Here is a 26,057-nt window from a genome sequence, read left to right as displayed (position 1 = left end):
TTTTTTTTATTAATTGTGGTAATTTAGAATGGGGAGAAGAAAATTTTTTCTGGATGTGAATTATCACTAGATATCTAATTTGGTATTTATGTAATATTGTTATTGTAACATTTTGGGTTGATAGTTTAGGAAGCTTACATACAGATCTAATATATAATAAAAAGTTTACCATGATGTGAGCAGTCTAGTCAGCAGAGTCTCCTAATGTTTTTTTCTTTGTCTCTTTGGGCTTCTAGAGATGAGAATTTTTGTACTAGCTGCAACAAGTGTGGAAATGTGTGGATTCCCATGTAGACTATTTGGTATCTGTTTCACCATTATGTGGATGAAAGTGGAACTTCTGCCAAATACCTACAGTCATGAGGAAAGAAAAGTTTTCTTTCAATTAAAAGGTTTTACATGTCGGGATCATTTGGTCCTTAGCAGGTTTTGAAATTATTTAAATCTAACTTCAGGTGTAAAACACACAACAGATTTCACTAAAATGAAGCCAAAATAGAGATTCCATATGTGAACTATACCATGTGATTCAATAACTTATAGAACAGCCTTTAGCAGCAGTTAATATGATATTATCAGTATCTCATACCCTTGTGAAGTAATCTCGCCCCACTCTTCTTAACAACTGCCTCAGTTTACTGATATTTGCAGGTATTTGTTCATGTTGTGGTCCCTCCGCAGCATTTCCATCATGTCTGGACCAGGGCAATTTCCGCACCTTATTTACTCTTTCATTCATTCTGTTGGTTTGTTAGTGTCCTTGAGTTCATGGTCTGGGTGCATGACTCAGTTTTAGCCATGCACAACTGGCTTCACATTCCAAGTTCTTGATGGACTAAATGGGCCTGATTTAATAAAGCTCGCTAGGGCTGGAGAGGATACACTTTCATCAGTGAAGCTGGGTGATCCAGCAAACCTGGAATGGATTTCATCAAAGTCATTTGCTAGCAAATGTGTTGAAACCTGGCCTAGATCCGTTCCACTGAATAAAGTGTATCCTCTCCAGCCTTGGAGATCTTTAAAAAATCGGCCCCAATGACTGCAAGCTGCACAGGTCCTATGGCTGCAAAAAAAGCTGAAACAAACACCTCTTCACCAAGATTAATTGGTACAAGGTGTTTTCTTCTAACTGGTATTCTATCTCAATTTTTACTAAGCGCCAAAAGTCTATGTCAAAGACAGATGCACCTGTGTGGGACTCATAATGTGTGTGTGTGTTTTTTTTTTTTTATGTTTTCTTATTTGTTTTATGTTACAAAAGAAACCTTGATTCTCCATTTATACATACAAAATGAGGAGTAAGCATTCATGCCTGGGACATTAATACAATAGTCACAAAGATGGGTTAATCCAGGGGTTGCTTGAGCCCACAGAATGTCAGATTTTTTTTTTTTATCAAGTTATAGCTTTGACTTTCTGGCTCTTGCTGACCTGCACTTAGCAGCTTTGAATCCACTGTAAAATGTGACTACGCATTCCCAAATACTGATCTATTACAGCTTGTATTTTAGTGCTTAGGACTAAAATAGGAATAGGTTTTGAGTGGTAATTACAAGTTATAACCTACCATTCATTTAGGTAAGTATTTGATGTGAGAAGATTTACAAATAGATTTTTGAACAATAAAGTACTAACTATGGTGATAAAGCAGGAGTTGGTCAAGGGGCTGGATATGCATTTATGAGGGGTTATTCAGGAAGTATTTAAGTGTAACATCCAGAAGCTCTTTACTCACAAAGTGGAACTTTCTTGCTTTTCTATCTAGAACCACTGATTCCACAAAGTCTTCAGCAGAAAGCGACTCCCTTTAGCAGTGTTGATATTCTGGTCCCCTACACAGCTTGCGGGATTCTTCTACTGACTTTGATGTTACTGCTATGTTGACCTATTAGTAAGGTCAGCAGATTGCACCAGGCAGGGCTGCAGGGGAACAATCCCTTCCAATTGTTTTTTCATTATAAGGCCATCTTACCATACCCTGTTAAAGACAGTCATTTTTTTTTTTTTATTCAGTGTTTGTAAGACAAGCACTTCCATGGTTTCAGTGGATTGGCTGGACACTGCATAAAGAATTGTGAAATAGGATTAAAGTACTTCCCTTTATTTGGTATTATTTTAGATGTTAAAAAATGTTTTTTTTGTGCTTTTATGTGGCAAAGCTAACAAATTTAACTGTCCTAATAAAGGAGGTATCTCTTAGTCGGCCTCGCATTGAAGACAATCTAGAAAGCTCACAAATGAAAGTTTCAGAGTTCGGCATGTCTACCTCTTCTCAGAGTAAGGGTGGAAGCCCAGCTGTCAGTGGCAGGGAACTGTGGCCTCGTAGCACTCACGTTCTGCAGTTTGGATTACAGTTAAAGGTATATATATACATTTAACAGACTATGTAAAAAAATCCAGCCACAATACTTTCAGCTTTTATTCTACTTTCATTTTTCCTTTCTACTTATCTATCTAAAAATCATTCTTCAGTGGTTTGTGGATTAGCCCTGCGTTTTAAAATGTGGCATAATCAATTAGGATAAATTCAGGATCCCATCAGTCACGTAGCAAGATATTCATATGTATATGTTCATAGGAAATTTTCCTACTACTTTAAAATATTAATAATTTAAAAAAAATAACATTTTCATTAAACTTCAGGCTCCACATTTTAGAAAACTCTAATAATTATATCTTTACTTGTTGACTGGGATTGCAGGTAAACTTGGTTTAGGCTTAAGGTCTCAGTTTAGAAGTGTACATCTTTAATTCATTTCTGTTGGTATATCTGTATAAATGGACCTTGACAAGGTATTTTTCCATTTTTGTTTATAAGAATTGAGCATATATATTGCTAGCTGTAAAATGGTGCATCCTATCTTTTTTTCTTGATGTTATGATGTGCATGCCGTATAGCATGTGCTGTGATTTCTAGTTAACTGGCAAGTGGCAACTTCAGTGTCAAGATTTGCATTCTATATATAATGAAAATAAACTATATGGCCATATATCGGTAAGAGGCAACAATCAGAGGAGGTTTAATAATGCTTTTGAGACTCATGACTCCACCATGGGTTCACTAAATGTACGTTGTGTATTTAATTTATGTAATGTACGTTGTGTATGTATTTAATATTTTGTTGTTTTCTTTGGATTCTTGTTTCTGTGTTCTTTCAAATTGTCTTCCTGAATCCTGAAGATTATGGGATTTATTTACTATAGCAGCTGCTTTTACACAATGTTTATTGTACTGTGTTATCCACCCCTTTCATTGCAGGGAAAACTTTTTCTCATATATATAGGTGTTTAATGGTAACAGACAGGCAGAGAGGCTGTGGAGCAAGTACCGTTTCCTCTCACCTGTAAACTGCACCTGTAGGTGAGACCTTGCCTGCATCATCCTAAACATTGCTGCCTATAGCAGGTGAATGTGGACAATGGTGAATGGTTCAGTGAAATGTTCAATAGGAACCAACACAATGATTGGGGTGGCTGAGTGACTGGTAAGGTGCCAAACTGCTGGGAGCCACCCAGGAACCTTTGTTTCCACCACTGAAAAAATCTTATTAGGCTGAAATTAAAAGGTGTCCTTTGGAATATAACCTTCTGTCTAAAATAATATACAATCGGATGTTCTAACTTGCTCTTCTCCACAAGCTGATCGCCTTTTTGATCCTGTCTGGTCTAACCTTTTTTGTGTTTTTATTAATGTGAAAATTCTGAACACATGGCAACTTTAGAAATATTACTCACATGGCTTAATACTATTCATTAATTTCAAATGATTACTTATTACTAGGTTTAATAAGTTAGTACTTTAAATAATTATTAACAGCTAATAATTGCTTTGCTCAACTACCTTTTACAGCTACAAATCTCTTGAGGTATGTCTCTTCTAGTGTAGTCTCTGGGGTTTTTATGCATTCTTCAAGGCAAAACTGCTCCAACACCTTCACGTTAAATGTGTGTGTTGATGTACAGCAATCTTTGTCATTCCCCAGATTCTCTGTTGGATTTAGGTCTGTAGATTTACTAGGCCATTTCAAAATATGTGATTGTTTCCCTATAATTTGCTTCAGTGTAACAGTGTATGTTCTCAGTCATTGTCCTGCTGGAAAGCAAACCTTTATCCAAATCCCTGGAAGACTGAAACAGATTTTCTTCATTAATTGCTCTGTATTTAGTGCCATCATCATTTCTTCAATCTTGATCAGAATTCCTGTTTAGCAGAAACCTTCCCCATAGTATGATGCTGCCTCCAGGTTTGACTCTGGGACTGGTGTTCCTAAGATTGTGGGAAGTGTCCACATCACACATGGCCATAAAGTAAATTTTTAGTCTCTGCTCACAAAACCTTATTCCTTGTGTTTAGGAAGTCCACAACTTGCTGAGCAAACTCAACAGCATGTTTTCCAGTGATTCTTCCATAAAACTCCATTATGTTGAGTGGTCGAGGGGACAGATACTGTCTTCTCTGTTTTAGTTCTTTGTAGCTCCTTCAGTGTTATCCTGGGTGTCATTTAATGCCTTCCTTAGCTTTTTTTTAATTTTTATTTTGTTCTCCAACCCTGATTGATGATTCCTTTCAATTCTGTATTTGAACTGTTTGTAGTTCACACTGTTTATCATGTTGCATGTTTAGTAATGTGACAGTCGGAGGCATTTCAGAACAGACAACATCACATGAAAGGTTATGTTATACTTTGATAAAAGTATAAGATAAAAGTGGTCACTATCAAAAGTACTTTGTTACTTTTAATGTCAGAAGTCTACCAGATCATATTATTTTACACACACGCACACACAAAAATCCAATTCCTGGTTGTAATGCCCAAAAAAACACAGTCCTAGGGGGATAAAATGGACCAGTGTATAACTAAAGTTGCATTTTAGTTAGGTTTATTCAAAATTGCACAAAATAAACCTCCTTTTCCATTAGCATAGAAACAATGTGTAGTTAATTTACACATACAAGGCCATACTGCACAAAATAAACAGACAATGTATGTTTACAAACCTATGAAGACATTTCTGCGTTGTTTGTTTGGTCCTATATTTTGAGTTGAAATATTTGGATCATGAAACCAATTATTATGTATGCTTTAGGTTTTGTAAAATGTGCTAAGTTTTATGTGAGTAATTGGACTGAATAATAAATTATGGTGTCATTTTCAGGCGTTAGATCCTCAACAAGAGGCCAAAGAAGAATTAAAAAATATGAAAAAACAGCATGCATTGCTGACAAGGATCCTGCAACAGCAAGAGCAGCTCAGGGCCTTAAAGGGAAGACAGGCAGCTCTTCTTGCCTTACAGCACAAGACCGAACAAGCAATTGCTGTGATGGATGATTCTGGTAAGTAGTCCAAATAATACAATCTAAACAAGTTTTTGAGTATTTCCGTCTTAAAATAAAATTAAAATCTGAGCACCAGCCAGGTAGAGCAATACTCATTGAGTGACCTCCTACATTCACTGTTCTGTTAAATACCCACCCCCCCGCCCCTCCCCCCCCAGAAAAAAAAACTATATTTGTTCTGACACAGTGTTACATTGACAGTAAAGTACTTTGTCATGAAAGAAATAATGTCACTGCTAATGCATAAGAAAATGGCTTGGCTGTTTTCCATAACAGACCTTAAGAAAAGAATTAAATAGTAAATTCTAAAAAAAAAAAAAAAAATCACTTTTTTTAAGTTGTTACAGAGACTACTGGAAGTGTGTCGGGACTGAGCTTAACATCTGAACTAAATGATGAACTGAACGATCTGATTCAGCGCTTTCACAACCAGCTGCATGATGTCCAGGTAGGACGAATATGTTGTCTACAGTACATAATTCACTTGTTTCACATTTATTGAGAGCTTGAGTTTTATACTGCTGAGGTATTACAATGTCTGTTCTCAGCCCAGTAATGAAATTTAGAGATCAACAAAATATGGATAATAGTATTTAGATTTGTTTGTATCCCTTTATTTGTTATTGTGTGTTTTTTTTTTTTTTTTTTTTTTTACCTTTCTTTTTTTCTGCTTCAGAGTCCTCCAGTACCAGATAATAGAAGGCAAGCAGAGAGCCTTTCCCTTACAAGAGAGGTTTCCCGAAGTTTAAACTCATCTATTTCTGAACCTGTTTTAGAGGACAGATCTTCACTCTTTAGTAAAGTTGGTGTACTGGTGGAAAAGAAACAGAAATTTGACTCTATTTTGGGAGAACTTCACACATTACAGGATCATCATTTAAATAACACTGCATGTGAGTAGAGATTTGTGCTACCCAGCATTTTAGTGACCCCAACCCTGGCGATTGCACTGATTTTGTCTGATGTTTCAACAGCACAATAAATCACTAACTCCTTTTTAGTATGTCTCCATAATAAGAATCCCCACTTAGTGGAAGTCTATGTGAAGTAAATATTGTGACAACAGAATAGTAAACCTCAGCAAGATGCATAGAAATCCCACCCTTGCCCTTCAGCAAGAAGGGCAAGGGTGGGATTTTCTATGCTTCTCACATGCTAGTGAAACAGACTTAATGACTGGCAGAACAGAAAGCAAATGACAAAACAGATGGAGGAGTGGGAAAACAGTGGGCTGCATGTTTCTGTCCATCAGAGAGATAATGGTGTGGGCTTAAGATAGAATTATCTATGGGTGCAAAAATCAGGTAAGGCTGGAGTTGAGCTTTAAGTACTTGCTGTTGCTACTGTCTCTTTAGCATTTGCTGTTTTAGACTTTCTAGGAGTTACATAAATTCTACAAAACTTCCATGTTTAGCTATTTTTTTTTTTAACTAAGATTCTATGGGGTCTAGAATTTACACTACAGCTATTCGTTTTTTTGTTACCTGCATTACTTTACTTTCAATGTCTGCTTTCTTCTATGCTGTGGTATTTTTTGTGTTATTCATTTTTTTTTTTTTTTTACAGGCTCCCCTCAAGGGGGAGTGGATCAAAGAAGCATAGGGTCAGCTTCTTCTGCTCCTCAGGCTTGTGACAATAGATCAGCAAACAGCCCTGCAGCAGTTGCTGCTTTCCCTTCTGCCAACTCTATAAATGATAGTGAAGATGAAGAAAATCAAAATCCAGCAGAAAAGCTCAAGTAAGTCTCTGTTTAGATTGCAAGTTAGTTATATGTGCTATCCATATAAATGCATTTTTAAGCTATATTTAAAGCCAATATTTAAAATCCACCTCATTTTTTTCCATCTGCAAAGTTAATGTATTTACTGTATCGTAGAAAAGGTAGGGAAAGAGTCTGAACAATGCAAGATTTTATTTTATTTTTATCCTTTGTTAAATATAAATGCTTTTCAATAGCTATTTGCCGCGTTCTTTAACCCTGTTCAGTGTATTCCTATATCAGATCTAAGCACCCACTGCACTGTACTTGTTTCATAAATTTAAAAGCAAGCTGAAATCACTCAGTTTGTATATTTTACTGGTGTTCCAGGGTGTTAAGCATTATCAAGTGTAATTGCTTCATGGTTCTGCTCACAATTTTGTTTCTCTAATACATTGTGAGGGTCTTTGACACACAATAACCTATCTAGTTCCTTGCAGCTGTTATCTTAGCTGTTATCTTTGTCATTATATTGTAAATCCAATTGAGTGGTATGATGACTTTTTATGAAGGCTCTTAGTTTCTGAGTATTTTATGCTAATGCAATCTCATGAAAATCTGAGAGAATCTGCTTTTTTTTTTTTTTGAAAAAAAAAACATGGTTTTATGTTGGTCTCTTCAGAAAACTAAAAGAAGTTCGGAAAAGGCTTAATGAGCTCCGTGACCTTGTCCACTATTATGAGCAAACATCTGATATGATGACAGATGCTATAAATGAAAACACTAAAGATGATGATGAGGAAGAAACTGAAGACTCCTGGATTGAATCTGACCAGGAAGTGAACCAACCAGTAATTAACATCAGGTGAAATATACAATATAAATATAGTGAAAATTGTTGTGACATTTTTACATATTGCTTTAGCTCTTCAGTTCAGTTTTATCAGTTTAGAACTTCAGTTCATAGGAGTTTATTTAAAAAGCAGTGAATCCGACATTCACTGAAATATTCCCTGGTCTTGTGGAGTATCAATTACTGTCGTTGAAACACATGACTGGAAGATTCTTCACCAGGGAATGTTTCAGTGAATGTCAGATTCACTGTTTTATTAATAGTTGTTTTTAAATGTTTTAGATGTTTTATTTAAAATTATTTTGTCTATATATTATATTGATAAAAAACATACAAAGTACATTTTAATATTATTTACCCATGGTCTAACGACTAGGTTTGTTTTCTTACACATTCATTAATAACTCTCTATTTTCTTTTTAGGAATCCACAACGTTTGAGTAGCTGGGGACCAGTAAATAGCATCTCTAACTCGCATTGTGGAAATAATAACAGGGATGAAAGGCCACTCAATACTGACTGTGAAATAAACAACAGAGCTTCAGTTAATATAAGAACCTTAAATGTGTCCTCTGGATTAGGTATGCATCAATAGATTGCTTTGACATTCACAGTCTGTGTGACTTGATATCTCTGACCTTACCATCGGGTCTTGTTAGAAAGTGACTTCAGATACCACTGTGTGTTCAGGTCAATGCAAATAGTATACCATGTAATGCTTGATCCTATTTTAGGGGCAGTGTAAATTGGAAGGGAACTCAATTAAACATCATTTTTTTGTGTGTGTGTACATTTATTTGTAGGAAACATCATAATGCCTATGTGTATATGTGTGTTTTAACATTACTTAAGTTAAGTTCACTTATCTATAACAATTATAACAATTTACTAATGTTCATTATTTAAAAAAAAATTATCACTGCATATTAATAACTAATAATATTAATACAATTAATACTGCATATTGCATTGGTATGGTACTCTGCATTCCATGTAAGAGATTAAAATTCTGATGGGCCAAGACTAATAGCTTCCCTCTGCTTGTAGAATGCTTGTATAATAGGGAATCCAGAGATATAGAACAACATCGCAATGTTGATCTGGATGATGAAGATGCAGATGATGACCAGGAGAGTGTGGTTTCCTTATCAAGTCGAAGTAGTGTCACCGAAGAGGCTGAATATGAGGAAAAATTCAACCGTCTCACAGCAGCCAAACACAAACTTAAACAACTACAGGATCTTATTTCAATGGTATGGTTTCATTTGTAATTCTTAATAAAGTAGTTGAATCATTGGAAAGGACAAAGCTGTGTATCATGTTTGTTCAGGAAAGGAGTAGGCATTTTGCAGAACCGAAGTAAACAAGAAAACCGTCTTTTAGAACTGAGGTATTTTTTTTTTTTTTTTATGACTCCAGTAAACTGAAGTACTGAAGTATGCTCCTTGTGGATCAAGCACATCACTAGTAAACTTCACACTGCCTGTTCAAAAACATTTTAACTTTTCTTTACCAGCTCAGACTTCTTCCAAGTGAATCTGTGACCAGGCAATGGGCAATCCAATATTTACACACTAAGAAAGTAGTAAAGGAAATTATTGATAATTTGAACCATGAGTTTAAATTGGCCAAATACATTTTGTGGTGCATCAAAACAAAAGGTGTTTAGATTGTCTCCTGTCCCCAGCCAGAAGCTGCTGAATGTGCGCTGTGTTGTATGTGTGGAAGCAATGGTCCTATTGGTAAGGTCTGATGTGTCTCCCTGCTAAGTCAGACCTATAGCTCTAGCTATGCTTTTGTAGAAAATAAACTCTCCACATATGCATTGATGCAGTACATTCAACTGTTAATTTGTCGATCTGTAGAAACCGCACTTCCATCATAGTGATGAACCTTGCCCATCCTCTTCCACCTTTCACATATTTTTACTGACAGTGTCCACTATAGTGATGGGCCAGAAGGATTTTGTAAGAGGCAGATCAATCTGGAATATGGTCTTTTAGGGTCTGCACTTTGTCTAATAAGAGCATAAATAATAACCCATATTTGGTTGAATCATTCTGGACATATTTATCAAAAGCAGCCATTCTTCTTAGTCATAACCTCAGTAAATTGTATCAAAAAGTTTGCTGTTTTTTTTCAGGAGAGACATAAGATCATTTTGAGCATCCAAACAAGTAGTGTTATTAGTTTTGTTTTAATACATTAGGTACTTAGGAATCCTATTAGCTCACTCTGCAAAATGGAGAAACTCAATCCGGTCTTTAAATTTGTAAAGAATTTTTTTTTCCAGATTAAAAAGAAAAAAATGAAAGGCGGGTTAAAGGTTGAATAAAACAAAACTTTGCAAGAGTGGCTTTTCTTGGATCTCTATGGGTTAGCTTTTGTAAAATCTACTTTAGAAAAGCAGACATTTGCTAAATCTGGCTCCATTTTTCCGTGTTGTCAATACATAAATCTGTGGCTTCACGTGTAGAGAGGGGCTGTAGGAAATAACTGCCTGTGCATAGTGGGAAGACAGGATATCTCACACATGAAAAGGAAAAACCAAACCATTGGTTGTTGTGCCAGCTAGCTTTGTCCTGTCATCTAATGTGAAACTCTTGTCAAGATACCATATCTTTTCTTACCTTAGTATGATGGTGATTCAGAGTCTGAAAACATGGCAGCAGAGAGATCTGCTAGTGGAGGACATTCCTTACCGGAGGAAGAAAATCCTAAACAGCAACCAAATAACACCCGTCCTAATGCATATAAAACACAAAGGGATGTAGCTCTTAAGGAACAAGCAAGGTAATTCAGGTTTACCATTTTTGTCTAAAGTCTGCTTAGCTCTTTGCTGATAATAGTGATTTGTTGCAGGGAGAAATTTTATGAATCTAAACTGCAGCAGCAGCAGAAGGAGCTGAAACAGTTACAGGAAGAAAGGAAGAAGCTTGTTGAAATTCAAGAGAAAATTCAGACTTTAAAGAAGGCATGTCCAGATTTACAGGTTTGTAAAATATGATGGGTATTGTGACCTACACAGTTGAAGAAATGTGTAGTGGTGTAGCTGGCCACACACAGGCCAATTTGGCTGTGCCAGATTGTGAATGCTGAGACATTCACTTAACCCCCCTAGCTTTCTAATTCTGTCTGTATTTCCATGCAAAAAGCGTTACATTTTTTTGTGCATGGAAATTTATTTTACATTGTAGGCTATAATTCTTAGGCATAACTTGCCAAAATGTTAAATATTTAATAAATTTAATAATAAACTTTCAATAAAAAAAAAAACTCAAAAATCCAGTGAAACGTAATATAACTATATCAAGACTTTTTTGTATTGGACTTAATACAGCTAATTTTGTATTGAATCCAATACAAAATTAATCGAATTTCCCGCCGATCCTCACGCCTGCACCGACACATGCACCAATGTCACTGGGAAACCATAGAGAACGTCTCTGCAGTTCGCGGCTGAAGATCGAAGATAGAGCGACCCCCAGTGTGATACAGGATTACCGCTTTTTGCAGGTAATATTCACCTCGAGTCACACTCGGGATTACCGATAGGGGGTTAATGCACTCATGTGACACTAAGCTTCGATATTATTTGAACTAGCCAGATGCGGAGGCACGAAATATGCTAAATGATTTTTGAACAATTGGTTTAAAAAATTGAATTATATCCCCTCAGAAGTCAATTAACAGCTTTAATATAGCATTTTTCCAACTAATCCATCTATTGTTCGGGGATGGCCTCCCTGACCCCTTCACATTAATATTAGTGATAATCCATGTTCATAAGCTTTTCAATTAACTTAGTAAAGTTAGCAATGTAAACTTGTAAATCTGCAAAAATCTGCCTTATTGTTGGGAAAATTTCTCCTTTTTAGAAAATACTATTTTTGTGTACATGAAAATTTTGCAAAAATGGTCTGCTCATCTCTAATAATGTCCAAACCGCTTCTATTTATATTGTACTATTACTCCTTGTCAATTCTAGGGGCCTATTTATAAAGCAGTCAGTCTGACTTTAACTGAAACATTCCCTGGTGGGTAATAATTACTTCCATCGAAGCACATGGACTTGTGTTGTTTCCTCACCAAGGAATGTTTTAGTGAATTTCAGATTTACTTCTTTATAAATAAAACCCCCAAAAGTGAACATTTCTTACATCTCTACTGAAAAAGGACAAGCGAGGCAAGATAAAGAGACTTAAATTGATCCATCGAATCCAATGTTAGGAAACAGATTATTTTTAAGAAATGACAGTCTATTGTAATATTCTGAAACTTGATTTAAGTGATTAGGAATTTAACATTGTGGTTTGGTTAATAAATGTTGTCAAGCTATACATTGAAGAGTAGACCAAGATTTCCTTTATTTGAGAAAAACATTGGCAAGTGTTTACCCTGTTGATGGAATTATGCATCTAGCTTTTGTACAAAATATATGTACAATGGCTAAAGGATTGTGTTCTCATTAAGATTTTTTCCTCTTTTTTTTTTTAGTTATCATCATCTAGTTTTAAATCGGGCCCCACAGCCAGAAATAAACCAACTGCTTCTCCAACTACAGATGTTAATGTAAGCATTGCTGCAGCCATTCCAAACATGCCGGACCCAGAAGACTCTTTGTCAGTGGATAACGAGGTACACGTTTCTGAAGTTCTTCTCTCAGTGCATAAATATTATATTTATGTATTAATATTTTGTGAAACTATAAAATATAAAAAGTTAATATTTCTCCCCCTGGTGCCCAACTAGCCTAGGTGAATGCTAATTTATGAGGTGTTGTAGGCTTCATAGATGAGGATCTGCAATATCGCTCTCATGTTACGTCCCCAGTTAATACCTGTTCAAAAAACACTTATAGCATATTTACAATCTTTGACCATTTCATGTTACATGCTTGTAGTCTTTGATAGCTTTCTGTAGCATTAACCTCCCTGGCAGTATGATTATTTTGTATTTTTACATGTCAAATTGGTACATTTGACATGTAAAAATGCTTCCAATTTTAAATTTCCTGATGGTCCTGCCCCCTCGATGCACACACGTTGCATACCCAGCTGGCATCTGCATCTTCTAGCCTCGCGTCTCCGATGCTCGCACACCTGAATGCGAGGCTAGCGGAGGCAGATGTCGGGCATCGCCAATGCGACGCCGATGCCGGGTATCACCAAGTGCAACTAGATGCCAGGAGGGCATCGCTGGAGGACGCCGTGGGCTCGTGAGGACCAGGTAAGTCCTCAGTTACATTTGTGGCTTGGGTTTCCTGTTTTTTGCAAAGAAATTTCACCCCGAGCCACACTCAGAAATACCGCCAGGCGGGTTAAATTTACTCCCATGTGCTGTCAGGCCCCTTTTATCCCATCAGTCTATCTTTACACCTAACATTCACCAAAGCATAACACAGCTTTTACTTTGGCTGATAATTCGGATCATTATCCTGAATAAACATATATTTTCTTTTTAACAGGTGTGGTCAGAGATCCGCAAGCACCAAATTTTAAGGGAAGAATTGCGACAAAGAAGGAAGCAGCTAGAGTCTTTGATGGCTGAACATCAACGTAGGCAAGGACTCACAGAAACCACATCTGCTTGTTCTCTGAGAAGCGATGACTCTGAAACACATGGCCTTCATCACCATAGCAGAACTGAAAAGTAAGTCATTAAAATGTGAAATTGTCAGGTCCTAAAATGTAAATTTTTACAGGACTGCTTAAATGTCAGTTCTTTGGTGTTGATGGTTCAGTAAAGATCATAGCATTTGATTGCTGACTAGCATAACTTGCTCCTAGTACTTACCTAATCTAAGCCACCTATGTCCAGGGGTCCTCTGAACTTCTTCATATCCCTGCAGTTACTGCATCTATATACTGTGGTTCATCATCAAGGGGAAAGTTAGAACATTAGCCTCCACTGGTTGCCCACTGGTTCACTACATTTGTATGCTGACTAATAACTAGTGTGTCAATGAGTCCAATCATTCTGTTTTAGGTAAACTTCACAACTTTACCAAAGGGTTTTTTAGGTGCAGTTGTTGCAGGAGAGAGAGTCAGAAAATCTATTAGCTGCTTACCCAGCCCAGCATTCTGCCTTCTATTTGTCCATCAATCACCTATCTATATACAGATGGGATCAAGTACAACCTGTTGATAATGTCAAAATAGTTGATAATATGGAAATACAATCTTTATTACACTGAAATCATCTTTAGCAACTGATGGTGGGAGCCATCTGGTGTCCTGGTCTTGGCATAACTATTATCACCTTGCACTGGAAGGCAATATTACATACTCCCCATTATGATCCTCTGGTCCATTTCAAAATACTGAATTAAAGTCATGGGTCAGTGTTGGTTTAGCAGTGCTTATCTTTGAGTTTATCAAGTGTTTCTGCTGTTTAGCCACATTTTCTGGTAATTGAGATAAGTTAGGCTGTGGAATGCAGCCAGCATCCAGTAGTCACTGTGACCTATATAAACACCAGCAGTACTGATTACTACAAAAACATGTGACACATTTATCAGTATTACCTACTCTTAAACTTCATTTTCTGTTAGAACCATGGCAACTTGGGGAGGATCTACCCAGTGTGCTCTTGATGAGGATAATGACGATGATGATGGCTGTATCTCAGATGTAAATCAGATGGAAGATGAGGAAGATGAAGAGCAGGAGGACACATTCCATGAACATGTCACTTATCCCCGGAGCAGTATGAATCAGAGTGTTGGAACTAGAAAGAGCAGTGAACAGGGGTACATTGTTTCTATTTTCTTTCTAAATGTTTGCTTTCAGTATATTATTCAGGCATTGTAGTTTATCCATGTTTTTTCAGTTCAAATGTATAAATGGCACAACAAACAAGTAAATGTGTGTGGATATATTACCTTCTTGCTGGACCTGTAGAAGCATAATACTGTTTGTAGAGGGATACTTTTTTCCATGGGTGTTAATACAAACTCTACACTCTAACATCTGTACACACACATTTCTATATAAACATATGCTTAAAAAAATCTTTCTGTAGCACTGTATTCATACTTAAAATAGGTGTTCTGTTTTTCTCATGTGTCATTGTTTGTGTCTGTCTGTCATTTGCAACCCCTATTTAATTAAAACAGTGCTTCGTAATATGTTTTTGTCATGTTACATGTGAGCTGTACTAACTTTTCACTGGGCATTTTCCTGAAACCCGTTTCCTAAGAATTTTATTATTTTATTATTGGGGACTCTAATATTGTAAAATTCTATGATGTAACATGCTAATAACTGTTGCAATCATCCTTGTGTGCACTTTTAATTTAGGCATATTATTCATATCCTCATGATCTGTATAAACAACTTCTATCATATTTCCTCTCATACTTGCTCGCAGGGCTTCCGATCTGTTACAAAAGTCAGGGTGGATTTTTTATATTTTCACTGCCTAGGCCTTGAGTAAATGTTAGTTTCTCTCCAAACCTAATGACCTGTCAGACAGTCAGTGACAGCTCCTACAATGTATCGCAGTCTCCTCAGTGACTGCAGTCAATTCAAGGGTGCACAAGTTGCAGAATTCCTTTACAGGCACAAAAATAGTTGTTTACCTATATATTTCATCATTAAATTTTTGAGTTTTTTAGTTCTAGATTATTGGTTAAATAACTCATTTTCTTGTATGATATACTTTTGAAACATACATTTTTTAATACCATTCTTATTCATAGTGTGGGAAGCCAGCGTCCATATGCAGTTGATGGTAATTACAGACCCTCTCCCAGAACAAGACAGCAGCAGAATATTAGCATGCGGAGGCAAGAAAACCTACGATGGATGTCTGAGATTTCCCAAGTGGAGGAGAAACAACTATGGCAGGAGCAAATAGACCAGATAAAAAGGCAGCTTGATTTCAGCACAAATATGTGTCAAACTTTGATGAGGGATCAACAGGTAAGTTTTCTGGTGGCATGTTGTAAGTTTGGTTTCCCAGATTGAATGTATTTTTGCCAGAAATGAATCTAAAACTAAGAGTTAGGTTGGAGACTGGTAGTGCATCTGGCTCAACTGTTCATCCCAGTTATGGCATGGCAATCCTTATTTTAATGTCTTCATTATTTATGTGAAAAATTAAGTTTTTGGGCATTTACCTAAACTATTTACTTTTTTCTTTTTTTTTTTTTAGTCTCTTTACTACCTTCTACAAAGCTTGTATACAAGTCCCTACAATTTGATGCCCAGTAATTTAGGAACTTCACAAATCCACATTGTAATGCACCAGCTGAACCAATGTTACACTCAGCTCAACTGGCAACAGAATAATGTTCTCAGGTATGGATCAGTTACAGTGTTTCTACATTACTCAGCTAGAGCAGCCCGCAGCCCAAATCTTGCCCTCAAGGTCCTTTTTTGGCCCCCCAAGGAATTGCGAAAATGAACTACATCTGGCCCGTCCGCCCGCGTTACCACCTCACATCATCATTTTCAATACATGCAATACATAGACGTTATTCCTGTACACCCATCATGTGACACAAAGCCTAGACAATGATCACATGGTGCCTGACTACCAGGGCCATTGTGTTTGTTTGTATCCATTAGAGACCGCATAGTGTAATGTTTACTGTCAGACAAACTTGTGATGTGAGAAGATGAACACACAGCCTGCATAGTCAGATAGAAATTAGTCTTTTCAACCCTAAAGTGTGTGTAGACGGTTTTGTTTTTGTTAGTTATGGATGAAGTAGTAAACGTCCTTAATTTTTTCAATAAATTTTAAGTTTGGCCCCCTACTTAGACTAAGTTTTTAATTTCAGCCCTCTGTGTATTTTAGTTTGACACCCCTGAGCTAGAGAGTATAATTTTTAGTCTTGTTTTTTTTATAGGTTACTTTGTACTTCTATTTAAAAAAACAAAACACCAAAGTATAGTTTTTCTGACGAAGCCAAGCTGTTTTGAGAAATTCTTTTTTATGTGCTTTTTATATTTTAAAGACAATACTAGTACTATAATTACTAGTGTTGGCTGTAATTGCTGAATTTCACTTTTGTAAAACCTCATGAAAACAGCATATGTCTGCAAAACCCAGAAATCATGAAACAAAATCATAAGGCACTTGAGCGGAAATTTTTCATTAGCATCAAAATCTATTTAGCACTGCAAAAGTAATTGCACATGTATGGTCTGCTCATCGCTACTTGGCACGATGGATTTAATAAAAGTGTTTTACTAGAATCTACAATTCGTACCTTACAGCAGCCAACCACTAAGTCATGATGCATATTAGATGCTTATGAGATGTAGCTCTAGGTCCTAGTAACAAAATAATGATGCATAAGCCCAATGTACCATTATTATCTGTTTTCTACACAGAGGTGGCTGAAACAAACTTGAAGTAGAAGAAAAGGTTTTAGATGTCCCTACCATTCAAGCCTTCTTTATTCCTAAATAGTTATAAATAACCTTTGTTTTCTCATCCATGTATTTAGGACACTAAGTCACAATTTAATCCCTTAGGAATGATACATTAGGGACAGCTAAATCAATGTAAGGAACTGAAGGTCTAAAGATAGATAGACTGAGGTGTATTTACACCAAAGAGGTATCTTAGGGGCTCATATTCACTCCATATAAAAATATAAATGGTTCCCACTGAAAATTCAGATACTAGATATTTTATGTCATCTCATCAGATAAAATGGCAGCTGTTGTGACTGATGAAAAAAAGGGATGATCACTATTTAATGCTTTTTGAGCTTTAAACTCATTGAATGTTTATTTGCAGAAGAGATAGTTTTATAGCAGATCTACAGTCACTGGTGGTTAAAGCAACAAAACTACAGTAAGAATTGCCAAGGATATGGTATGGTAGTTCTACAACTTTTGTAAGTTTACATGCAAGGGGATACTAGAGAGTTGTTGATACCTGTGACTCTTTTTGTTGGCATTTGGAAATTTTGCTATTTATCTTTCTAGGCTTAAGCAGATGCTAAATGATGTAATGCGCCAGCAGCAGCAGGAGCCCATGCAGCAGAACAGCCAGCAGCGGAAGCCTCAAGAGAACGGTGTACCACCATCTGTCTCTCCAAATGTGTTTGATCAGCTTAGCTTCCTCCCAACACCCATTAATATTTTTGGCATGCCTCCTTTTGGAAGCTTCCCTAATATGGTGCCAGGTATGTAGTAGTCTTCTATGACCATTTGTAAATGGATTTTTCCTGAGTATCATGGTCCTGTTATTTTGTAGTAAACCAATTGTTTCAGAGTTGTTAATGTTTTTAGAGTCAGAAATGAAAAAGTCCTCTACAGAACAAAAGAGACGCTGCAGCTGGCTTCACAAGTTTACATACTCCTGCCAGAATCTGCAGCATGCTAGCCATTTTGGTGTACTAATTTCACAAATCTGCTCGCTGTAGAAAATTTAAAACTTCAGCAATATCAGTTGTAGTGATGTGACCATTAAATTTAATTCTGGTCACAGCCATAAACTCTATGTGTGTTGAAAAGTTGGCCAGTAAAGAGAAGCATTCCTTCTGTGAAGTATGGAGGTAGATCACTACTTCAGGGGGTGTTTGATTTAAGATACATTTGCATAAGTCTAGAATAGAAGCATGGCCTACACTTTGTCATTTTGGAAAATCAAAGAAAACCTTTATGTGGCTGTTAGAGAAAATATTAACATTTTTGGTGTGGCCATCTTGATCTTCTTATCGAATTATCATTGGTAGACAACCAGGACCTCAATTTTCCCCAATATACCTAAATCTGTGCTTATTGGCCTTGTTTTTTTTTTTCATGAATTGCATTGTTTAGTAGAAGTGAGGCTTGCACCTTCTTGTTGCTGTGTTGCTTTGTGTGTGTGTATATGTATGTATGTGTGTGTGTATATATATATATATATATATATATATATATATATATATATATATATATATATATATATATATATATATATATATATATAATTTTTTTTCTTCATCTGAGTTTTCTTTCTTTTTTTTTTTATTTATTTCTAGTCCCTTACAAGTGCTTATTCATTTTTTTTTTATTTTCTACAGGTGTAAACCTTAATCCAATCTTTCAACCTGAAACTGGAGACTTCACTCGGACTTCGACCTCTCAGACTGATGTACCCCTTCAACCTCATGATCCAAATACTTCAGGGAAGACTGAGTACATGGCATTTCCAAAACCATTTGAAAGTAGTTCATCAAACGCAGGGGACAGACAGAGGTACCTAGGCAGCACATTTTCCATAAAGAAAAAACATTTTATTACAAACAATGTGTAGTTTGAAATTTTATTTATGGGAATTTATGATTCCCATAACTAAAATGTTAAGGTTGGCAGGAAACAGAGAAGTCTAGGTCTTAATTTATTAATAACTTTAACTTTATAAGTTACTTTACCTGTCGTGGGTATGTAGGGAAAAATTTACATACACAGTGTGTGTGTGTTATGCTACTGAAAATTGTGCAGGTACAGATTTTGGACTGCTGTTCTGTTGGGGTCCTCTTTGGGGATAAAAAAAAGAAAAATGGCTGCTTTAACGTAATGGCGGTGCACTAATACACAGGAGTGTTCCTTAAACACATACATATGAATTGACCCTAAGTATCTCTTGATTTTTACCACCAAATAAATATTTTAGTGCCTTTGACACTGCCTATGAGCAAAAGTGAGTGCTAGAAATCCTAAATAAATTTAAAATAGGGTAAGAAGGGATGAATTCCAATTTCAAGCACACATGTAAGTTTCCCAGAAAATCTTCCTGTGTACCTTTTTGTGTATCAGTTAATGTGATATGTGTGTTGTTTTGTTGTGATGTAAAGTTGAGCTTACACTAACCCTGAAATCTCCTTTCTAGCGCCACTCCTAAAATAGCTGAGGGGGAGCGTAGCAGAGACGTATATTCGGAAAGCCAAAGTAAGGATGAAGGGAAAAAGCCCTCCAGTATGGATGCTGCACATTCAGCATCAGGATGTTCTTTCAAACATTCAGAAGCAGTACGCAGAGTGAAGCAATTTGATGAAGAATCCATGGACAGTTTAAGCAGCATGCCTGATCCGGCGGATCCTACAACGGTTACTAAAACTTTCAAATCTCCAAAAGCATCAGCCCAAGCCAGCCTTGCTTCAAAAGACAAAACTCCAAAAAACAAAAATAAGAAACGAAAAATTTGTCACCAGAAAAACAGAGGAATGAAGAATTTTGGTAATTTTCTTTTTATGTGGCTCGTTTTATACTGATAAGAATGCTGAGCAATAAATCCAATCTATGTGTTATTTTGTTCAGATCCTCAAAGTGTGAGTGCTTCCAGCATTACTGGACCTAAAGAGAGCAGCAGTAAGCATGCCCAGACTGAGGAAACCGGTGCAAGTAATCCCATCACTTCTGAGCACTTGCAAAGACTCAGAAAGGACAGTAAACCTGCAGATCTTTCTTCAGGTAAATTTTCATTCATATTCTGCTGTAACGCCATAGAGATTGAAAACAAAATTTGAATAATAAACCGGCTTCCTTTTTTAATGTTCAAGGCATTGCAGTACATTGCACTGTTAGATAAAAACATGGTAATATGGATACTTATGCTGTAAGGTGAAAACCTGATACTTAGGCTAACGCAGCACGCATTAGATGATTCTCGTACGATTGACATTTCAGGGCTGGTATCGGACGAGAATCTGACATATGTACAGCGTCCGTTCTACGTCATTCATGGATCTATCCTGGTGGATCCACAAACGACCCCAATGCAACTTAAATGGAGAGAGCACAACGGGGTGCTGCACACACTTTCTCTCCCTCCCCTCACCATGGAGCAGAATGAGGCTGTATGTACAGCGCTCATTCATGCATTTTTCAAAAGTTTGTCATTGGAAAGGATTTTCTTACTTTTTCTCATAGTAAAGAGACCCTGATGTTTTTTATATATATATATATATATATATATATAATATATATCCTGATTATATAAAAACTGTTTTCATGTTTACTAGGTTTGATTCTCAGCCACCATCTGTAAGCAGTTTGCATGTTCTCCCATGTTTGTGTGGGGTTCCTCTGAGCACTCTGGTTTCTTTTGTACCTCCAAAAAAAACAAAACATGCAGTTAGGTTAATTGGCTCCCCCAGAAACTGTCCTTGTGAAAAATAAACAGCACAACAAAAGTGCGGTGCAAGTTGCCAGCTGCTTGGCACAATATGAAAAAATTCGAAATTATAACTAATAACATTTATTTTTCTTGATTCCTTGATTTTTATATCAAGGATGTGGATGTTTACACTTGTAGTCCGACTTTCTACAGCACAATGGGTTGGCTACGAATAACTGTACTGGCAGAATAATATTATGCCTATTTCCTACAAATGTCTACAGGCAGTCTAATATTGGTATGTAAAAATGGCTGTTTTTTTTTCTCCAGAGGCTGGAAGCGACTTCTCAATGTTTGAAGCATTGCGTGACACCATTTATTCAGAAGTAGCTACTCTCATCTCGCAGAATGAAAGCCGTCCAAACTTTCTTATTGAGCTTTTCCATGAGCTACAGCTTCTAAACACGGATTACTTGAGACAAAAGGCTCTTTTTGCCTTACAGGTAACAATCATTTCAAGCTAACAAATAATGTAGGCTTCTTTATGTTAGTATTTTTTTAATTTCTATTTTCTATACTCTGCCAGGATATTGTAACCAGACGTGTGACTGAAAATATAGAGAAGAAACTTGACTGCTCCAAACCTTTGAATTCAGCAGGATGGATGGCATCTAACTCAGAGCTTACACCAAGTGAAAGTTTGGCTACAACCGATGATGTATGTAATGACTTCAGCTGTTTAATTAAGTGTAATGCTTAGCTTTTCATTAAAGTTTTGCTAAAACTCCATTCCACTTTTATATAATTCGTACAAAAAAGGAGAGAGAAATATCTGGACTGCATATAGTCAACACCATTTTATATTAAATAGTAAGCCTATTGACAAACAGAATTATGATAGAAATCTATTTAGCTGATGACATTAGTGAAGAATTCTGCATTCAATCAGTCCCATATATAAGCAATGTGAAATTATAAAAAAAAAAATATTCAGGAAGTTTGGTGTTTTGGTATATTTTTTAGCTGCTTGGTTTGCATGGTTTTTATTCATTTGGGTTTTTCTAGAACTGCTTGCATTTCAAGTTTGCTCTCTTGCAGCTCTCTTGCAGTATTCTACGTTATGATAGAATTGTTTTAAAATATACTTAGTATACATACAGATCGTAACTATTTAGCAACTTCTTTGCAGTATTGACCATAAAAGATGATATAATTTAATTGACCATAAAAGATGATATAACGTAATTGTAAAAATATGTTTGGTCATCATAATACTGTTTATGTACACAGATATTATTCAATATATGTCATCTTCGCTTGTTTAATGATTTTTCTTGTGTTGTCTTGTTTTAGGAAATGTATGCAAAAAACTTGAACAGCCAGGCATGCAATGAGGGTGAACAAAATGATGCAGATAACATTAGCACTTTATCAACCTCTTCCAATTTTGAGCCTTTTGCAACAGATGACCTAGGTTAGTGTGAAAATTTTTTAGAATTGTTTTTTTGCATGCTTGTTCTTCATGTCAGGTGGTTGCATATTTCATAATAATGTTCACTTGTGAGCCTAATAGAGTTTTTCATATCCTAAATATTGCTTTTTCACAATCAAGTTCCGCAAACAAGTAGCTTTGTATTCTTTTTTTCCTAGTTGACGGATGTACATAAAAAGATGTAAAGGGTCCAATATGACATTTTTTGAAGTGCAGCTTTGACTTTGATTTCCTACTGACTTTAATTATGATCACCTTTTCAATGAGAAATCATTGCTGCCATTCAAAAAAGGAAGGCGGGTGGGTGATGCTTAGTCTTATGGAAAGTGTAGTCTATTGCTAATGCTGCTAGCCGAATTCTATGTCTATGAACAGATGAACAGTTGTGACCAACCAGATGGTATCAATTTATCTAGTATGCCATTTGTCCATCAAACCAATCTGAAATAGCTGAAACAGTTGATATTGCAAAATGCCGGGGATCTCTTTTTAGTTACTTTATTTTAAGCATGTGCTATGCTTTTGTTTACAGGTAACACTGTGATTCATTTAGATCAAGCACTGGCCAGGATGAGGGAATATGAGCGCATGAAAATTGAGGCTGAAAATAGTTTAGATGTTGAATGCTGCAATAAGCTTAACAATGCTGCTTCTAATGTAGAAGGTAACTACTAAACCCAAAATATTAACAAAAATGCCCTATTGTATGTGTAACAGGAAATTACAAGCAGTTCACATTAACACATTAATACAAGTAAGATATGTATGACAGATTTTCTAATTGTTTTAATAGAATGTCTTTGCTTAATAACTTTTGAGAAAAAAGTGGAAAAGTCTAAGAGGTGGACTTGTCAAGAAGTGGCAATTTGCATTTTAAAAATGATAGTGTCATGTGACAAAATATGCACAAAGCAAAAACTTTTTTTTCTATTTTTAAATTATACATTGATTCTTTTAGTGTACTGTACTGTTAATACATTGCTTTTGCATTCTTCATATACCTTGCGTACATATGTCACATATTTTGTTGACTTTTCAAAACAAATGCATCCTTTTTCTGAAGAAAGAGAAAATAGTAGAAAATCGCCACACATCTTTTCTTTTTGTTTTGCAAGTCGTATATTTCCATTCGAATTTAGTCATGTATCTGCACCTTGGCGTCTATATTTTATGGGTATTGTGAAGAAATTTAATTTTGTGTATTGTGGTAATAATAAAACTTCTGTCTACAAATGTTTTGTTGAAGTATGATTTTCTTTGTGACATATTTATTTTGAGAAGGCTCCAATGATGAAGAAGGAGAACACAGTAAACAATGCAGTGATGATGGCTCTGCAGTCCCCTGTCCACGTATTGATACCCAGCAGCTGGACCGACAGATTAAAGCAATTATGAAGGAAGTCATTCCATTCTTAAAGGTATGTATGCATTATATTCATTATTGCAAGAATACTTTAACTGTACAAAATTATTTCTTTATATTACATGGTGTAAATTAAAATACCTACTGTGCATATTTATTCTTTTAAGTGTGACTTGAACATAAATACCCTATTTTACAGAATTACAACAGTAATATGTTTAATTTTTATATTGAAAATCAGAAGGAAAAATAGCAAGTGGTGATAGTATGGCAGACTCCTCAGTTTGCATATACAGTGGTGCCTTGGTAAAAGTCCTTTATCTGTTCCAGATCCTTGGACTTATACCAAACAACTTTTCCCCATAGAAAATAAAAGGAAAATGATTAATTTGTTCCTATAAAAAAAATCCTATTGTTATTGGCATATGATTGATGGGGCAGGATGGAGTCGAGTGACTACTAGGATGGTGCTGACAAGGGAGGAAGAGGAGATGTTATGTAAATCACAGAGAGTTATAGCGCAGGTTGTTCCCTGAATGGTAGCAACTGGCATACTGACCCTTGTGGGCAGTTGTGGCATTGTCTCGAGAGAGGTACATAAGGTTAGCGCGCGGTGTTATGACTCATTTTGACCCATACAAGTTCTAGCACAAAGGTTGTATACCATGCAAAAATGTTTGTGTCCAAACAGGACTTATACCAAGTTGGACTTACTGCAAAGCGGACTTATACCGAGGTACAACTGTATTTCAGTTAAAAGCAAAACTAGCTGCTATTGAAATACAAAGACTATCTTAGGGTAGTGCTTGGCAGACCTGTCCTTGGGTCCCACCAGTACTTCATTGTTTGTAGCTAACGTCACGTTTTCTCAGCATAATTCATGTGTTGGTAATGTAGTTTAATGGCTGATAAGGAAATTTGCAAAGTGTGGACTGTTGATAGGACTTGGGAAAAGGTTCGATAAAGATACTTAGGAATCGATACCAAAATACCAGATTTACCCATTGGGTGGCACTGGAGGCAACTGTTAAAATTGTATGTCTGTGAAGATTCTTATTTATCCCAGGTCATTAGATATCAAACGATAGCCAGTCATCAGCTTTAACATCCCTACCCTGGAATTATGAAAACCATTCGCAGCTTTTACCCACCCATGTAATTTGAAGGTTTAACCCCTTTAAAGACTTTATAAAACCAAAGGATTAGGACACATTCCATAATAATTAGATAAAGGTGGAAATAAGTTATGGGGTATTTCCTACTCCAGTCTAGTTGAATGTGACTACTATTGGAATTATTTGTAGATCTTGTTGCAAAAAAAAACTGTGAACAAAGGTGGAAATTGTATTACCAGGAACACAATAACAAAGACCAGTATATAAGTATATTATTATTATATTCTATTATATTTTACTTTAAGTGAATGAAATTTTTCCCCACTGGGGTCACATGCATCAATAAAATTGTAATATAAGGTCATCCTGCCTTCCCTTCCCCTCTCTTAAAAGTAAAAAAAACAGGCTGCAGTTGGCTTTAAGTCAGTATTTGAATTTTTGCTGTTTTGTTATTGTAATTATATTAAATATCATTGATACAGAGCTGAGGCTGAAATTCAAAATTGTTTAGGCACCTGTGACCTTTTTTTTTTTTTTTTTTTTTTTTCTCCCGCTGCTAGAGGATACACCACAGCTAAAGACTGTACTGCTTGCTTCCCCCTTCCCTAGTTGTTGTATTCACCATAATATTGCTGTTCTGCAGGAACATATGGAAGAAGTCTGTTCTTCTCACCTTCTGACCTCCATTAGAAGAATGGTACTCACTCTGACCCAGCAAAACGATGAAAGTAAAGAGTTTGTGAAGTTCTTCCACAAGCAGCTGGGGAGCATACTGCAGGTACCAAATATATAACTTTTTATGTCTGTTTTATCTGATTTGAAAGTTGATTTGATTGTCCAAGACACAGAGCCAGCCATAGGATTGTTTTTATATTCATAAATAATTTAGGTTTTTTAGTTGTCTGGTATATAATCTCTACTAACCTTGTGTCTTTTATGGAGACAATGCAGTTGTATTGATTTTACTAATTATGATAGCTGGTCAGATTTCTGATCATTGAAGAAAGTTGCTTTTTTACATTAAAATCTCGCAGTGATTATGCAGTGATTGTGACCCTGTTATTTAAAGCTGCTATTCACTGTGAAATGAACTTTGAGCTAAATCAGGCTGTGTAGTTGCTTTTTTTTTTTT

General features: G+C 36.0%; 1 protein-coding gene across 1 annotated transcript in view; it reads left to right on the top strand.

The window, feature by feature from the left end:
* The window catches only part of PCM1 (pericentriolar material 1), a gene marked incomplete in the record, with an annotated part of 43,570 nt that overhangs the window by 11,704 nt on the left and 5,809 nt on the right, over positions 1-26,057 (top strand). Inside the window, 25 exon segments of the mRNA XM_072406165.1 lie at positions 2,187-2,360; positions 5,158-5,335; positions 5,677-5,786; positions 6,015-6,231; positions 6,905-7,076; positions 7,720-7,902; positions 8,314-8,471; positions 8,938-9,143; positions 10,526-10,683; positions 10,753-10,882; positions 12,388-12,528; positions 13,358-13,542; positions 14,444-14,641; positions 15,593-15,815; positions 16,048-16,193; positions 17,838-18,037; positions 18,920-19,094; positions 19,729-20,075; positions 20,157-20,309; positions 21,286-21,458; positions 21,542-21,673; positions 22,309-22,429; positions 22,980-23,111; positions 23,729-23,865; positions 25,569-25,703. Of these exon segments, the coding sequence (XP_072262266.1) occupies positions 2,187-2,360; positions 5,158-5,335; positions 5,677-5,786; positions 6,015-6,231; positions 6,905-7,076; positions 7,720-7,902; positions 8,314-8,471; positions 8,938-9,143; positions 10,526-10,683; positions 10,753-10,882; positions 12,388-12,528; positions 13,358-13,542; positions 14,444-14,641; positions 15,593-15,815; positions 16,048-16,193; positions 17,838-18,037; positions 18,920-19,094; positions 19,729-20,075; positions 20,157-20,309; positions 21,286-21,458; positions 21,542-21,673; positions 22,309-22,429; positions 22,980-23,111; positions 23,729-23,865; positions 25,569-25,703 (4,284 nt within the window).

The sequence above is a fragment of the Pyxicephalus adspersus genome, chromosome 3 (assembly GCF_032062135.1).
Source record: "Pyxicephalus adspersus chromosome 3, UCB_Pads_2.0, whole genome shotgun sequence".
Classification (NCBI taxonomy): domain Eukaryota; kingdom Metazoa; phylum Chordata; class Amphibia; order Anura; family Pyxicephalidae; genus Pyxicephalus; species Pyxicephalus adspersus.
The sequence above is the reverse complement of the archived record's forward strand: the minus strand, read 5'-3'. Positions and strand labels throughout refer to the sequence as shown.